The following is a 14062-nucleotide window of genomic DNA, read 5'->3' on the forward strand; positions in this document are numbered from 1 at the left end:
GCTTAAGCTGAAAAAAGTTTGTGTTTATTTATTAGTTATCTTTCTAGTTATGTTTGTTAAGAAGTGCATTTATTATTTGTGAGCTGCTTCAGAAAGTCTAAGATTTCTCCCAGGGAAGGAACTTAGTTCTGGGATGGATTCCCCAAATGCTTACTTTTCAGTGGTGGGGCAAATTTAGAGTTCAGGTTCCAGATGATGTCCCTGGGAACTTTGCCTCTAAGGAAGTCTGTAGCACTCCTTCTGTTAACCCTCTTCCTGGAGCTAGCTGCCAGTCAGCAAGGTCACTGTATCCTCCTCACGGTTCCCAGTCTCATTAAATAGAGAAGAAGAATTCCTCTAAGAAAGGCTATAGATCAGATTCTGATTCCATCAGTGGTTTAATTGAAAGGAAGTGACCAATTTAGCCTTAAATAGCATTGTTATACACCGTTATGCACCAGGTTGAACCATCGTGTGTTGTGCTAAACCTGAGGTGCCTCTTGTTTCCCTTCACAGTCCATGCGCTGCTCTACCATCTGTTCTGCATCAGCTATGTTTTCCCTTCACTTTAAGAAATCAGGGCAGGGTTAATCTTCTGTACCATGTTTGCGTTCCAGGCATTAGTCATGAAACCACTGATGAAAAGGTGATTTTTGGCATCGAATTTAATTCGACGTTCCTAGAATGTATTCCAAAGTCCCAGCAAGCTTCCATCAGGTGGTTCATTCAACGCTCTGGAGAAGATCACGAGGAAGAGGTAAGTTACCATCATTAAGAATGTCTTTTCCCTCTGGAGAACTTCTAATTCCATGGTCAAAGGCAGGGGTTAATAGAACGAACAAATATGGTCTCCCTTGCCTCAGCTCACATACTTGGGAATGCTCCAATAATATCACAATGGAATATCAAGACCGAGAAGGCAATCCCTGTGCAATTAGCAGCCTTCCTTTTAACATTACGCATGGAGTTTTGGATATTCACTGTAATGTTCGCACACACTGCAATTCTTCCATCCAGGCTAAATCACAGGAACCACGTATAAGTCATGTTCAAACAAATCATGCAGAGATGACTGAAAACGGTCACAGAGATGCTGGCCACCTTTCTCCATTCATTGTTTATCTGTGCATACATCTCCTCTGGAAACTCCTTTTCCCCAGGGGTTGGGAGGGGGAGAAGCACAGACAATTAACCTCTCAAGAGATGAGCATAGATAAACAACAGAAGCTGATAGAAAGGCTTTTGATCCCCTGCGGCTTTCACTGCTAGTCTCTGGGGAGCCTCTGAAACTCTGAGCAGTTGGAACCTGGCTTACTTTTTACGCAATGAGCATAACATTTAGTGATGTTAAATTCTCGAGAATAATCTTTTGGAGAATAGTCTCGAGAATTTAACATCGCTAAGCCCATCTCATAACATAAAGCATGTATTCAGTATTCATACAATCATGTCCTTGCCTACTGTAAACCTAACAAAATATCAAAAATTCTCATGGTGCTTTTGGAAAACATGCAGAGCCAGACTTTGGGGGATCTTCAGGGCAAAGCGTTCAGCAGAGGGTTTTGTTTTGTTTTGTTTTACAGTTGAGGGGAAACCATCAAGAGTATTTTACTGTGTTCCTCTGTGGTACATTGCAAAAAAATAATAATGTGCAGATGATGTTCTTGGGTGATCTTAGAAGTTATGATGGAACATGTATTAGGCCCTTTAGACCCTGAATTATGCATTTGTGTGCTCCGGGGGGGGGGGTATGCATTTAATAATTTATAAACATAATTCCATAAAATAAACTCTATTGCCATGTATAGAATGGGATGGAAAGTACAGCAGAGATGGATCCTTTGCTCCTCCCCCTTTTTAATTGTGTTGGCTAAGCACTCTAATAACCAGTATTGCACAGCAAATGGGTAGAGGAATAGGCATCATTTGCACATCTGGAGCTGTCCTAGACTGAGCTAGACTAATTCAAACAATCACTCAATCAATCAAATCTTTCTTACAATCATTACCAGCTAAACTAATTATACATCTGGCCCAGCATTATCTGTCCTGGCTACCCACACCTCTCCAAATTTACAAGTAGGAGTGCTTCCTAATGCTGCTTTCTGAGATCCTTTTAAATGCTGATGTCTGTGATCCAAACTGGGATTTAGCCCCTGCCACCTGTGTTCTGCTGTGGAGCTATGGCACACAACCATCAAGGAATTTAAAAGGAGTAAAGTTGGGTCTGGGACGCGGGTGGCGCTGTGGGTAAAAGCCTCAGTGCCTAGGGCTTGCTGATCGAAAGGTTGGCGGTTCGAATCCCCGTGGCCGGGTGCGCTCCCGCTGCTCGGTCCCAGCGCCTGCCAACCTAGCAGTTCGAAAGCACCCTTAAGTGCAAGTAGATAAATAGGGACCGCTTACTGGCGGGAAGGTAAACGGCATTTCCGTGTGCAGCTCTGGCTCGCCAGATGCAGCTTTGTCACGCTGGCCACGTGACCCGGAAGTGTCTCCGGACAGCGCTGGCCCCTGGCCTCTTAAGTGAGATGGGCGCACAACCCCAGAGTCTGTCAAGACTGGCCCGTATGGGCAGGGGTACCTTTACCTTTAAAGTTGGGTCTGGACTTAGGAAGCAAAGAGCCTATCTGTCTTTAGAACTTAACCAGCACTGATTGGTAGTTTCTGCGCTACAATGTGTAATAGGGAACACAACAATGCCTGAAATCAGTATTTAAAAATAAAATAAAAGCATATTGCTGGTAAATTCTGATGCAATGGGCTGTCCAGCAGGAGACTGTGGCATTTTCACAATGTTTGGCTGAGCACTCTTAATCCCTATAGTTGTAGAAATACATTAAAAAGGTAAAGGACCCCTGACAGTTAAATCCAGTCACGAACGACTCTGGGGTTGCGGCGCTTATCTCGCTTTATTGGCTGAGGGAGCTGGCATTTGTCCACAGACAGTTTTTCCGTGTCATGTGGCCAGCATGACTAAGCCGCTTCTGGTGCAACGGAACACCGAAACCAGAGCAGTGCACAGAAACGCAATTTACCTTCCTGCCGGAGTGGTACCTATTTATCTACTTGCACTTTTTGGCATGCTTTCAAACTGCTAGGATAGCAGGAGCAGGGACTGAGCAATGGGAGCTCACCCTATCAAGGGGATTGGAACCGCCAACCTTCCGATCGGCAAGCCCAAGGCTCAGTGGTTTACACCACAGTGCCACCTGCGTCCCCACAAATACATTAAAGGTAAAGGTAAAGGGACCCCTGACCATTAGGTCCAGTCATGACCGACTCTGGGGTTGCAGCGCTCATCTCGCTTTATTGGCCGAGGTAGCCGGCATACAGCTTCTGGGTCATGTGGCCAGCATGACTAAGCCGCTTCTGGCGAACCAGAGCAGTGCACAGAAAGGCTGTTTACCTTCCCTCCAGAGCGGTACCTATTTATCTACTTGCACTTTGACGTACTTTTGAACTGCTAGGTGGGCAGGAGCAGGGACTGAGCAACGGGAGCTCACCCCCGTCACAGGGATTCGAACTGCCAACCTTCTGATCAGCAAGTCCTAGGCTCTGTGGTTTAACCCACAGGGCCACCCACATTACCCTAAGGTTAAAAGTACAGTAGTAACTTGGTTTACAGCCATAATCCGTTACGGAGGTCCGTTCGTAAACCAAAACAGGTTGTAACCCAAGGTGTGCTTTCACCAATGGGGCCTCCAAAATTTTTTGTTTGTAATCCAAAAAAAAGGAAAGGGTTGTAATCCCCAAAAACTGGGACACGCACTTCCAGGTTTGACATGTTTGTAATCCAAAATGTATGCAAACCAAGACGTATTCAAACCAAGGTACCACTGTACTGCAGTTTTAAGTGCTGAGAGCTGGGAAAATGCGGAAGAGCACCTACAGTTTGGACTTTTCCACACTTCCACTTGTCTCAAGCCTAGAAAACAGGGATCCAATCAGTTTTCCGCTTCTTCCATGCTTCCTACGCACAGGTCTGAGGGGTTTTGCCTTTCTGCAAAACCAGAAAAAAGGTTTCCCCCTAGAAAACCTGCCCTTTAGAGCTCAGTCTGTGGAAAACCCAATTGCCATTTGTTTTGACTGAGCACGGGTTTCCTGGGAGCCAACGGAGGGGAAACATAGATGTGGATAAGCCCTGAGATTCTTTAGGGAACTCATGTGCTGTAAATGTGCTTTAAATGTATGGTGTGAACCCAGCCTTACTCTTCGTAAAGTCACAGTTTCTTCCCATTTATTTGAACAACTTTTCTTGCTTTCTGTCTTTCTTCATCCCTTTCTCCCTCACACACACTTCCCTCTCCTTTTGTAACCATGCTTCTTTTTTAAAACATATCATTTTAAAAGCCACCATATTTCCGGATCTTGTAAATGTCACTCCAGAAACAGAAGGGTCATGTGTTGTTCGCGGTGACATGCAATACTGTTTCCTGAGGGGAAGGAGAGGGCAAAATCCAGATTTGGTTAGCAGGCATTTGGCCCAGCAGGATGCCTCCCTGGTCTTCACCTTTGAGGTCATGCTTTGGAATCCCACTTCCAGTCAGAACAGGGTGTGGGGAGCGAACAGGATCTCCGCTGGTCCCGGAGCTGTCACCAGGTCATTCTGTCACCAGTGGGAGTCCAGCTCCCTGCAGCCTGAAGATTTTTTTAAAAGGGTCACGAGTCAGTTGCTTGGCGCTCTCATTCTAGTGCTGTTGAATGAAGGGCGTGTTTGTTCCTGTGGTTTGAAAGTTAGTCACTGACTTATCACAGGAACTATGTAGGTTGTGGGAGAGGTGAGAGAGGTGAATTAATCTTAATAACATCCGTGACATTATTTGTTCATAGTGCTGTATTCTTAGTTTTGGATATTATGATTTATGTGGAAATTGTTTTCTTTTTCTTTTGTTGTGTACTTTTTAATGTGTTTTATTTATTGTTTATGACTTTTGTTTTGTTGGTAATTACCATTTTTTTTTGCTCTATAAGACTCACTTTTTCCCTCCTAAAAAGTAAGGGGAAATTTGTGTGCGTCTTATGGAGCGAATGCAGGCTGCGCAGCTATCCCAGAAGCCAGAACAGCAAGAGGGCTTGCTGCTTTCACTGCGCAGCCTCTTGCTTTTCACTGTGCACCCTGTTCTGGCTTCTGAGATTCAGAATATTTTCCTTTTCTTGTTTTCCTCCTCCAAAAACTAGGTGCGTCTTGTGGTCTGGTGCATCTTATAGAGTGAAAAATACGGCATGTAAATCTTGCCATGTTGAGCATTGTTTTAACTATGGAAAGGCGGCATACAAATAAAATGATGATGATGATGATAAAGCTATAATGCATCTTATGCTCTTCCATTTATTTATTCCTCATTAATTTATTCTGCACACATGATGAGTGGCAGGGCCAAAAAAAAGAAGCCCTGATTTTTTTTATTCGTTTCTTCAAAAGGGCCTCTTGTGAATATATAAAATCTGAGCTCCCCTTGCATTTGATTGGCCCCAACGCAGAATCCTATGGGACGCTTGCTTTGCCAAACAGCTGTGTGCATTTCCAGGATATGCGACAAGCCGTATTCTTGAAATGACAACTGCAAGTTCCTGTTACTCCTTCCATTCCTCCACGTTACAGTTGGCCAGATGGAACTGAGTCAGAACAAGTTTTTTTCTCACCTGCTCCATCAGTAATCTGCTATTTTTCCATGTGTCTGTTTCATGTTGTTTGGAACTGGGCAGTGGCAGTAAAGTCTAGTTGGCAACTGCAATTGCAAAGTTCGGTAATGGTGAGTTGAGTCCTGCTCTTGCTAAACAGTTAGTAAAATTCACAGCTGGGAAAAGTGGCATGATGATGGGATATTGGCAGGACTTTTCAAAAACATGGATGGATGGATGGATGGATGGATGGATGGATGGATGGATAGATGCCCATGTATTTGAAAGGATGTTTCACTTGGTAATGGCCTCCTGGATTTTGTTAGTTACCGTTTCTGAGGTTCCTTATTTATTATTGCCTTGAACAGAAAACTCAATTAGAACATTTTGTGGAAATAGTCATGGATCACAATAACAAAATGGTTGCATTAGATGTGACTGGCAATTCCTCTAGGCCAGTATTCTGCCTTCTTGGCTGTTTCCTAGTTGCAGTGAATGGTGTGGCCAACATTCCTAGTTTCCAAGGATTGAAACAGCATCTGGAATTTGCACTACAAGAGTTATGAGCGGCATGTATGCATCTGGTGACAGCGCTGTTCACAACAGCAAACTAACTAGAGAACATTTCCAATACATTGGGAGTTACTCTGCCTGTGCAACCTCCATGCACATAGGAATTGGAGCAGCAAGAATCGTAGTCACGTGAAATCATGGTAGTCTACAACTGGTGCCACGGGTCCTTTGGGAAAACACCTCAATGTGTGCAAGAATTTCTATGAGCAAGGACACAGTGTTGAGGACTATCAACAGATTATTTCAGGGTAGTAATGGATAGTCCTTGTAGGCCTAATTAATTGAGTTTATATCCTGCCCTTCCCCTCGAAGGAGCCCAAACTGTCAAACACATCCACTTTTTTAAAAAAATTAAAGTATTATAAAATCAGTTAAAATATTCTAGAAAGTGTTACAGTCATAAACATTCTTTCATACCATAATTTCATGGTCGCCAGGAACAGTGTCCTCCAACCACTAAATGCCCAGATAAACAGGACTGTTTTCAAATGGGGAACTACCACTGAAAAGGCCTTGTCATGAATCAATGCCAACTGGGCACCACCACCAAGGCCTCACCTGTTGATCATAGAGTCCAAGATGGATGATGCTGGGCAAGGCATTCTTTTAGGTACTTTTAGAGTTTTGCATGTTTTACCTTGAATTAGGCCCAGCAGCTCCCTGGCAGCCAATGCCGTGCTTCCGGACCAGTAGCACATGATCCGATCAGGTTGCCCGACTTGCCAGCCTAGCAGCCACATTGTGCACTAACTGCAGCCTCCAGACAGTCTTCAAGGGGAACCCCAGAGCTTTTATGGAAAAGTCTCCCTTCATTAGAAGGCATTGTATTTCCCTTTGAAAATACAAAAAAACAAAAAACCCAACAGTTATTCTATTCCATCTCCAGCAGTAAGCTAATTGAACTCACAGGTCCGTTTTGCGGCAGACAGTAGAAGAAAATAAAAAATGTGTTTTTCTATCAGGAAGGCTAGAGATTAATTTTAGAAATGTGTTTGGTACAGAAACAAAAGACCCAAATGACATAAATATTATTTTTCTCCCCTTTCATTTTTTTTGCTCCTTGTGTAACTCAAAAACTGTTTGGCGTAACTTGAAAAACTTTCACACTGCATTGTTAAATTTGATTGGTTATATTAAGAAGTGCTGGTGATAATGACAAGCATTCCTGAGATTGTTGGATGAGGGGCTTGAAAAAGTCTGAGTGATTTAGAAATGATGCATATTAATGTTATTAGCAACACAACTACCTACTTTTGACCTCAAAATATAGGGTGAGTTTCAGAATGGCTTTAGAGATGAAAGCAAAAATGTTTTCCAAAAAGAATTCTCCGTTTGCCCCAGCAAAAATGCATGCTTGCTTTTTGTTTCCACGTTGCATTTAACCTGCTTGTAGCCTTTATTTTACCTCCAGCGCTTTTGTTGATTAATGAAGGAAAGCAGCCTTTGAAGCCACTCTCTCCTCACAGACAGGTGCAATATTTTAACAGTGGAAGAGCTGCTGCGGTTTGTAATGATGGGAGCTTTCAAAGCACACCACCCACAAAGGGCAAGTGGCATTGACCTAGCCGGATTGTATGCACAGTTTCGCATCCTCTGTTAATTTCTTTCTTCACTGCTTCAAGGCTTTCTGTCCAGAACACTTAAATATGACTCTCCAATTTGGACTGAGGAAGGCAGTTAAAATAAATGGTATTTTAGTCCTCTGTAATTATTCTAACATTGTTGTTTAGCTGTTTAGTCATGTCCAACTCTTCGTGACCCCATGGACCAGAGCAAGCCAGGCACTCCTGTCTTCCACTGCCTCCCGCAGTTTGGTCAAACTCAGTAGCTTCGAGAACACTGTCCCACCATCTCGTCCTCTGTTGTCCCCTTCTCCTTGTGCCCTCCATCTTTCCCAGCATCAGGGTCTTTTCCAGGGAGTCTTCTCTTCTCCTGAGGTGGCCAAAGTCTTGGAGCCTCAGCTTCAGGATCTGTCCAGTGAGCACTCAGGGATGATTTCCTTCAGAATGGAGAGGTTTGATCTTCTTGCAGTCCATGGGACTCTCAAGAGTCTCCTCCAGCACCATAATTCAAAAGCATCAATTATCCAGCGATCAGCCTTCTTTATGGTCCAACTCTCACTTCCGTACATCACTACTGGGAAAACCAGTAGTGATGTATGGAAGTGAGAGCTGGACATAAGGCATACTTAATTTATGCATTCCAATCTCAAAAATGATTGGCAGTTGCAAGGTTCAGGGAAGACAAATTAGGAATTAGAAAACATATTCCCTCAATGAATAGTGGTGGCCAGTAAATAAGATCCCCCCCCCCAAAAGGGTGCATCGAGTGTAGGTCTACAAACAGTCTGTAGCTGCAATTATTAAAGAGAGCATGCAAGTGTAGATGCAGTTTACAACTAAATACTAGGGACTAGAAACATGTAACAGAGCAGCATTGTTGGCTTCCTGCCCTGTATATATAAAATTGTTGTTGTTGTTGTTGTTGTTGTTGTTGTTGTTGTTGTTGTTGTTGTTGTTGTTGTTTTGGGCTAGATGACTCTTGGGGTCCCTTCCAACTCTACAATTATATAGTCCTATGATTCTCTATTATTATTTCCATTATTGGAGACAGAAAACTGACCTAAGACAGATCCAACAGTACAGGGGCTGGGCCATATGGTTTCCTGCTCTCTGTGCGATGGTCCCCAAGGATGTCTCAGTTCAGAGAATGTCTTGATCCAGCAATAGTGTTTGAGCTCTCATTTTTTGGTGTGGTGCTCATGATCATGGGAGCTAGAAAGGGGCCGTTTCAGGAATCTCCACCCAAAAATCGCACCTGTATCTTGGAGCCCTCATTTCAGGGAGAAGGTTCTCTGCGGGAATTTGTCCCTGGGGCTGCCTGGGAAGCATCTTTAGGTAAAAATGGTTGTTCAGGTTGGCCCTTCTTCATCACTTGATTGCACCCAATATGTATATGAAACTATGTATATACATGAAGTGGGCTTTTTCAGCCACGTTCCACCAAACATGGCTGTAAGTTCCACCAGCTTTGGATCCAGTTAGTTCAATATGGCAAGCAGTGAAATCCTATACATGCCTATTCATATGCCTCACTGAATTCAACGGTGCCTACTCCCAGGTAAGTGCATATAAGACTGAAAACTAAATCTCTATAAAATGAAGAGTGCCCTATATAGTCTTTAAACAGCTCAATTATATCAGTAACACTGGAACTGATATAGAAAGGGAATGAAAGCCATCCAAACAAACCAAAACCAATAATGGGATGCAGTTGTCTTTGGACCCACCTTTTCTGTCTGTTCTCTGAATTTAAGGGACCATTTTTCATCTGCCTCCCAGAAACTGGTACAAATTAAGCATCTGTGTGAAAGGTTAAAGATCTAGTAGCAAGTAATGAAATGTCAGGTGTTTATGAAACTCCAGAGTCCTGAGAGGGTGTAAAATAAAGAGGAAAGGCAGAATGAGGGCTGAACCTCTGGGCAAGCAGGAAAAGAAAGAAATAAAGGCGGGAGAGGAAGACAGCAGTCAAGCGTTGCCCAAATGAGTCATCATTTCATCCTGTCAGAAGATAGATAGATAGGTGATAGATAGATAGATAGATGATAGATAGATAGATAGATAGATAGATGATAGAAAGATAGATGATAGATAGATAGATGATAGATAGATAGATAGATAGATAGATGATAGATGATAGATAGATAGATAGATACATACATACATAGATACATAGATAGATAGATAGATAGATAGATAGATAGATAGATAGATGATAGATAGATGATAGATGATAGATAGATAGATGATAGATAGATAGATAGATAGATAGATAGATAGATAGATGATAGATAGATAGATGATAGATAGATAGATAGATAGATATAGATGATAGATAGATAGATGATAGATAGATAGATAGATAGATAGATAGATAGATAGATGATAGATAGATAGATAGATAGATAGATAGATAGATAGATGATAGATAGATAGATGATAGATGATAGACAGATAGATAGAAGATAGATAGATAGATGATGATGATGATAGATAGATAGATAGATGATAGATAGATAGATAGATAGATAGATATAGATAGATAGATAGATAGATAGATAGATAGATGATAGATAGATAGATGATAGATAGATAGATAGATAGATAGATAGATAGATAGATAGATAGATAGATGATAGATAGATAGATATAGATAGATAGATGATAGATAGATAGATAGATAGATAGATAGATAGATAGATAGATAGATGATAGATGATAGATAGATAGATAGATGATAGATAGATAGATGATAGAGATAGATGATAGATAGATAGATAGATAGATAGATAGATAGATAGATGATAGATAGATGATAGATAGATATAGATAGATGATAGATAGATAGATAGATTAGATGATAGATAGATAGATAGATAGATGGATGGATAGATAGATAGATAGATGATAGATAGATAGATGATAGATAGATATAGATAGATGATAGATAGATAGATAGATTAGATGATAGATAGATAGATGATAGATGATAGATAGATAGATAGATAGATAGATAGATGATAGATAGATAGATAGATAGATAGATAGATAGATAGATAGATAGATAGATAGATGATAGATAGATAGATGATAGATAGATAGATGATAGATAGATAGATAGATAGATAGATAGATAGATAGATAGATAGATGATAGGGCAACCACAATTCAGGACCATTTAACACAGTAGTCTTCTTTTTATTCTAAAATGGGACCGCATCACATGTGTTTCATCCGTTGCAGTTCTCTCTTAAGTGTATGCTTGTTGGTAAACCTGGATTTGCCTCTGTAATCTGTGAAAAGGCCTTCCAAACAGGGTGTAACCAAGACTGTTTTATCTATCATAAATGAAAAATGAGATGGGGAGTTATTGCATATAAATATAGTAGTTGAATAGGATGGGGGGGGATGCTGTTGGGGGTTAATGTGTGAGGAATGATAGGGCGGTTGACAAACAGAGTGAATAGGGTCACAGCCCCTAGTAACATATATTTGACCTGTGGAATTCATTGCCAAAAGCTGGCTTTGTAAGATGAAACAAGTTCATGCAGGGTCGGCCTATCAACAGCCAATAACAATAGGAGCTCAATAGACATTCCATGTTCAGCAGATCTCTTAACGCCCAAGAATGCTCCATCACCTTCATTCCTTGATGACTTCCCAAAAACTTCTGGCTGATTGGAAGAAGGGTGCTAGACTCAGTGGCCTTGGTCTCATCCAGCAGGACCCTCTTCTGTTAATTATTTCCCACTTGCCTTAATGTTATCATCCATGCTACCGTCATACATCAAATGACTGTCAAGTCCAGATTTCTTGGTCCTGTGTTTATCTCACTCAGGCTGTCCCTTGGATTCTTCCAACCCACTAGATCAAATGCTAATCTCTTTCTATTCCTCTTTTCACTGAAATGCTTGTAAATATTAGCTGAGGCAACAGTGCAATCATCATTGATTCATTAGTTTCCTTTAGGGCTGTCACTCAATTAAATAAATCTTGGCCACTTACCTGTATGAGTTTTAATCAGATAGAGCAGCATAAATGTCTATTTGGATGGAGTTAACATTCTTTCTTTGTTATTAGATGATGCATCAATGTGTCACGATTCTTCCTTAGGGGAAAACCACACACAAAAGGTAGCATTCACTTTACCAGTGCAACTGCAGAGTTTTGTAAGCCTCCTTTTCCAGGCTAAGAGTTCCTTAGCTATAATGTCTTAATTTCATTTCTGGGATGCATATACAAATTCAATCGCTCCCTGGTCATGTTCAGCCCAGAACGCTACTGATTTACAATCCTACAAAATGGATAAATGAGAAACCAGGGAGAGGAATTTAACCAAGGAAAGAGAAGAAAGGATAATAAGTAACAGATCACTAAATTAGATGAGCTGCCCCACAAGAAGAAATTGCGCACAAGAATATCCCTTAAGATGTTTCCTTCTTAACATTGAATTGCATTACTTGGCTTAAGCTTAGTGGAAGAAGATACAGATAGGAGCCACAATATTTGACAGATCAATAATGCTCTCTACTTTATTTGAAGGGGTAAGTCCTCTTCAAAACTTCCCTTTCCACACAGTTTGGGTACAATCCAGGCACAGCTAAGCATTCTCAAGACCCACGAACTTCAGCTGGAGAGAACTATGCAGCTACATAACTCTCCCCCAACTCTCTTGTGTGGTCGCTGGCTAATATGGTAATCTGGGGGCTCTGGATCCAGGGCTGGCTTAACCATTAAGTAAAATAAGCACTTAAATTTTAAGTTCTTAGGGCAGGGGTAGGCAACCTAAGGCCTGTGGGCCGGATGGAGAAGGCGATTGGGCCGCATCCGGCCCACGGATGGTCTGGGAATCAGCATGTTTTTACATGAGTAGGATGTGTCCTTTTATCTAAAATGCATCTCTGGGTTATTTGTGGAGCATAGGAATTCGTTCATTCCCCCCCCCCCCAAAAAAAATATAGTCTGGCCTACCACATGGTCTGAGGCACCTGAAAAAGGTTGCTGACCCCTGGCTTGGGGCATCAAAGGATGGGGGGACACCACAGAAAATTTACATTGCCATATTTAGCATGGAACATACAGAGCAGCTGAACCAGGTTCCACAAAAAAAAGGCTCTGGCAATAAATGAAAACATTACATACCTATATCAATGATGATGATGATGATGTAGTTATAGAGATTAAGGGTTAACAAAATTAGAATTTGGTAACTGGTAAATTTCCCCATGGTCCACCTGAGGCTCATGGGATCATTCAGGCGTCCACTGAGAGTGAATGCAGCAACACTCAGTTGCCAGATTTTGGGAGGGGATTTCTCCAAATGTGGAGGTTTTTTAAAGGCCTTGGCAAGAATTTTAGAGATAACTTTTCTTTGTTTTCTGGCGGGGAGCAAAATATTAACAGCAAAGTTTTTGGAGGCAATTGATGTGTCAATTTACAATGAAATTAAACACGAACTTACACATCATTTGTTCGGATGCCACATGCTATGTTGTTTGTGATAACTGATAAAGGAATCACCCTAGAGTTTCATTTTGTTTATTACCAATTCTAAGGCATCATGTAAAAAGTGAATGACAGTTGACTGCCACGTATATAATAGTGTGATTCTGTTAAGTTTATTAGGACAGTGTTGTTGTTGTTTTCCAATGTGGTGGTGGGCAGTGACTAAGTTCATTTCATCACATGACACAAGGGGCCTCACAGCCTGTATCCACATGCTGTGACATGGGTTCGAGTCCTGCTGACACTGACTGATGCTTCCCCAGAGGACTTGAACCCTAATTTCTCAGCTAAGCTTCAGCACTTCCATTCATATGTGCATCATAAGTTCAGTGCCACAAAAAATGTGAAAAATAGGATTCAGTCATGCTGAACTTTACAAAATAATTGTAGAAGACAATATTGAGTGCCTTTCCAAATGAAGACATTTTCTTTTGTATATTTTTAACATTAATGGACTCAAATTGCTCAGCTGAGCTTTCATTTTCTCAGGTGAAGAATATTAAAAATCCCAACAGAACAACTTTGAAGCAAGGCAGGCTGGGCGTCTTATCTCTACTATGTATAGAAGCAGAACTTGTATAGAACTTGTATAGAATGCAAGATTAGTTCTGAGGATCTGATCAAAGATTCTGCAATTAGAAAAAGTAGGAGATTTTTTAAAAAAATATAAATAAAGTGGAAGTATACAAAAATAAACATTAATTTCCATCATACTGTAGATTTTGTTTCATTTCCAAAAAGCCAATTTTATTTTACAGTTTATTATTGTTTCTATTTTGAAGTAGATATTTATGGGGGCACCAAAATCATTTAAGTGCTTAGGGCCT

The 14062-nt window shown here is 41.2% G+C and overlaps 1 protein-coding gene and 1 long non-coding RNA gene across 2 annotated transcripts in view; both read left to right on the plus strand.

The window, feature by feature from the left end:
* LOC144328074 (uncharacterized) overlaps positions 1 to 14062 on the plus strand; it is a 363019-nt gene that overhangs the window by 342738 nt on the left and 6219 nt on the right. The window lies entirely within an intron of this gene.
* The window catches only part of SEMA3D (semaphorin 3D), a 172839-nt gene that overhangs the window by 153193 nt on the left and 5584 nt on the right, over positions 1 to 14062 (plus strand). The window contains exon 17 of the mRNA XM_028728773.2: positions 597 to 736. Within this exon, the coding sequence (XP_028584606.2) occupies positions 597 to 736 (140 nt within the window). The remainder of the gene's footprint in view (positions 1 to 596; positions 737 to 14062) is intronic.

Source organism: Podarcis muralis, chromosome 6 (genome assembly GCF_964188315.1).
Source record: "Podarcis muralis chromosome 6, rPodMur119.hap1.1, whole genome shotgun sequence".
NCBI classification, from domain to species: Eukaryota; Metazoa; Chordata; class Lepidosauria; order Squamata; family Lacertidae; genus Podarcis; species Podarcis muralis.